The sequence below is a fragment of the Oxyura jamaicensis genome, unplaced genomic scaffold (assembly GCF_011077185.1).
Source record: "Oxyura jamaicensis isolate SHBP4307 breed ruddy duck unplaced genomic scaffold, BPBGC_Ojam_1.0 oxyUn_random_OJ69159, whole genome shotgun sequence".
NCBI lineage: Eukaryota > Metazoa > Chordata > Aves > Anseriformes > Anatidae > Oxyura > Oxyura jamaicensis.
The window spans coordinates 1-2,093 of NW_023309241.1; the positions used below are offsets into that span (position 1 = coordinate 1).

General features: G+C 54.4%; 1 protein-coding gene across 1 annotated transcript; it reads right to left on the bottom strand.

The window, feature by feature from the left end:
- Window positions 1-152: 152 nt before the first annotated feature.
- On the bottom strand, window positions 153-1,679 carry LOC118159261 (histone-lysine N-methyltransferase SETD1A-like). Its single transcript, XM_035313867.1, has 2 exons — window positions 1,520-1,679; window positions 153-341 (listed from the first exon to the last, which is right to left on the bottom strand). Exons 1-2 carry the CDS (start codon window positions 1,655-1,657, stop codon window positions 153-155), a joined length of 327 nt encoding a protein of 108 aa, XP_035169758.1. The 5' UTR covers window positions 1,658-1,679.
- Window positions 1,680-2,093: the final 414 nt, after the last annotated feature.

A 2,093-nucleotide genomic window follows, 5' to 3' on the forward strand; every position in this document is an offset into this window, starting at 1 on the left:
ATCCCCAAGACCCCGTTGGGATCCCCCAAATCCCATCGAGATCCCCAGACCCCGTTGGGATCCCAAAATCCCATCGAGATCCCCAAGACCCTGTTGGGATCCCCCAAATCCCATCAAGACCCCCAAGACCCCGTTGGGATCCCCAAGACCCATCAAGATCCCCAAGACCCCATCGAGCTCCCCCAAATCCCGTTGGGATCCCCCAAACCCCACCAAGATCCCCCAAAACCCCCCAAACTCACCTTAAATTTGGGGACGGGCAAGGAGAGGTCGCGGTGCTTGGCCCAGATGCGCCGGGGCCGCGGGTCCCGCACGTCGCCCTCGGGGCGGTACCCGGAATCCTACCAGGAAAGGCAGGAAATCAGCCCAAAACCGCCCCCCAAAAACCCCCCAAACCCCCCAAAATCCTTTTATGGGCTTTCTCCGCCCCGTAACGTTGACGTCTGACCCCGTAAACGCCCCCACAACATCCTCAGGGACGTATTAACGGGGTTTCCTACGTAATTAAGTACTTATGGGGTGTTTTTGGGGTCCCCGTTGGGCATCTATGGAGCGCCCCAAATCGTGAGGAGCCTCAAAACCCCAAATATTGATTAAAAACCCCATAAACGCCCCAAAATGTCTTCAATTGTGGCATTTCCCAGACTATAAAGCATTTTTAGGGTGATTTTAGGGTCCTTTTGGGGTATCTATGGGGCACCCCAAATTGTGAGGAGCCTCAAAAACCCCAGTATCTAATTAAAAAACCCCAAAACACCCCAAAATATCTTCAATTATGGGGTTTCCTGGACTAAAAAGCACTTTTAGGATGATTTTGGGGTCTTCTTGGGGTATCTAGGGGGCACCCCAAATCGTGAGGCGCCTCAAAACCCCAAATATTGATTTAAAAACCCCATAAACACCCCAAAATGTCTTCAATTGTGGCATTTCCTGGACTATAAAGCATTTTTAGAGTGATTTTAGGGTCCTTTTGGGGTATCTGTGGGGCACCCCAAATCGCGGGGTACCTCAAAAACCCCAATATCCAAATAAAACCCCCAAAACACCCCAAAATATCTTCAATTATGGGGTTTCCTGGACTACAAAGCATTTATGGGGTGTTTTTGGGGTCCCCGTTGGGCATCTATGGGGCACCCCAAATCGTGAGGCGCCTCAAAACTCCGAATATTGATTAAAAACCCCATAAACGCCCCAAAAAGTCTTCAATTGCGGCATTTCCCGGACTATAAAGCATTTTTAGGGTGATTTTGGGGTCCTTTTGGGGTATCTATGGGGCACCCCAAATCGTGAAGAGCCCCAAGACCCCAAATATTTACTTCCAAGCCCCAAAACCACCCCCCCGGAGTAAAAAATCCCGTAATTTATTTATAGGGTTTTCTACCCCGTCCCGCCCCCGTAACGTTTTTTGGGGGGGGACGCTTCGTTTGTGAGGCCGCTGCTCGTTACCGGGGGGGGTTATTAATGAGTGGGGGGGGTTGTTAATGAGGGGGGGGGTTCGTTAACGAGGGGGGGCACTCACGGGGACGCTGAAGTGGACGCCATCGTAGCGGTACACCTTCTGGGGGGCGCGGCGCAGCGCGGGGTCCACCACCAGCTTGTAGCTGCGCCAGGGGACGCTGGGGGCCCGCTGGCTCTCACCCCCCGCCTCCGGCTCCATTCTGCCTCATTTACACTTTGGGGGGGGGCGCGGGGGGGGGAAAGGGGGTCCGGGGGGTGGCCTCGCACCCCTATAATGCCCCCCTTGAGCAGCCCGGTTTGCTTTGATCCCATAAATCCCCCCCAGATCCCATAGATCTCCCTCAAACCCCATAGATCCCCCCCCAAGCCCCATAGATTACCCCAAACCCCCCAAATCCCCCCTGAAATCCCCCAAATCCCCCCTACCCCATAATTGCCTCCTCAAACCCCATAAATCCCCCTCTCAAACCCCATCGATTACCCCAAACCCCATAAACCCCCCCCCAAACCCCCCAAAACCCCCCCCAAACCCCCAAGAACTCCCCCCAAACCCCATAACTCCCCCCCCAAACCCTACAAATTCCCCCCAAACCCCACAAATCCCCCCAAACCCCGCTATTTACCTCAGCCCCCCC

Coding starts and splice junctions, on each gene's coding strand:
- LOC118159261 (XM_035313867.1), bottom strand. CDS start 1,657: ATGGAGCCGGAGGCGGGGGGTGAGAGCCAGCGGGCCCCCAGCGTCCCC. Junction 342..1,519: donor GCGTCCACTTCAGCGTCCCC/GTGAGTGCCCCC, acceptor CTTTCCTGGTAG/GATTCCGGGTACCGCCCCGA.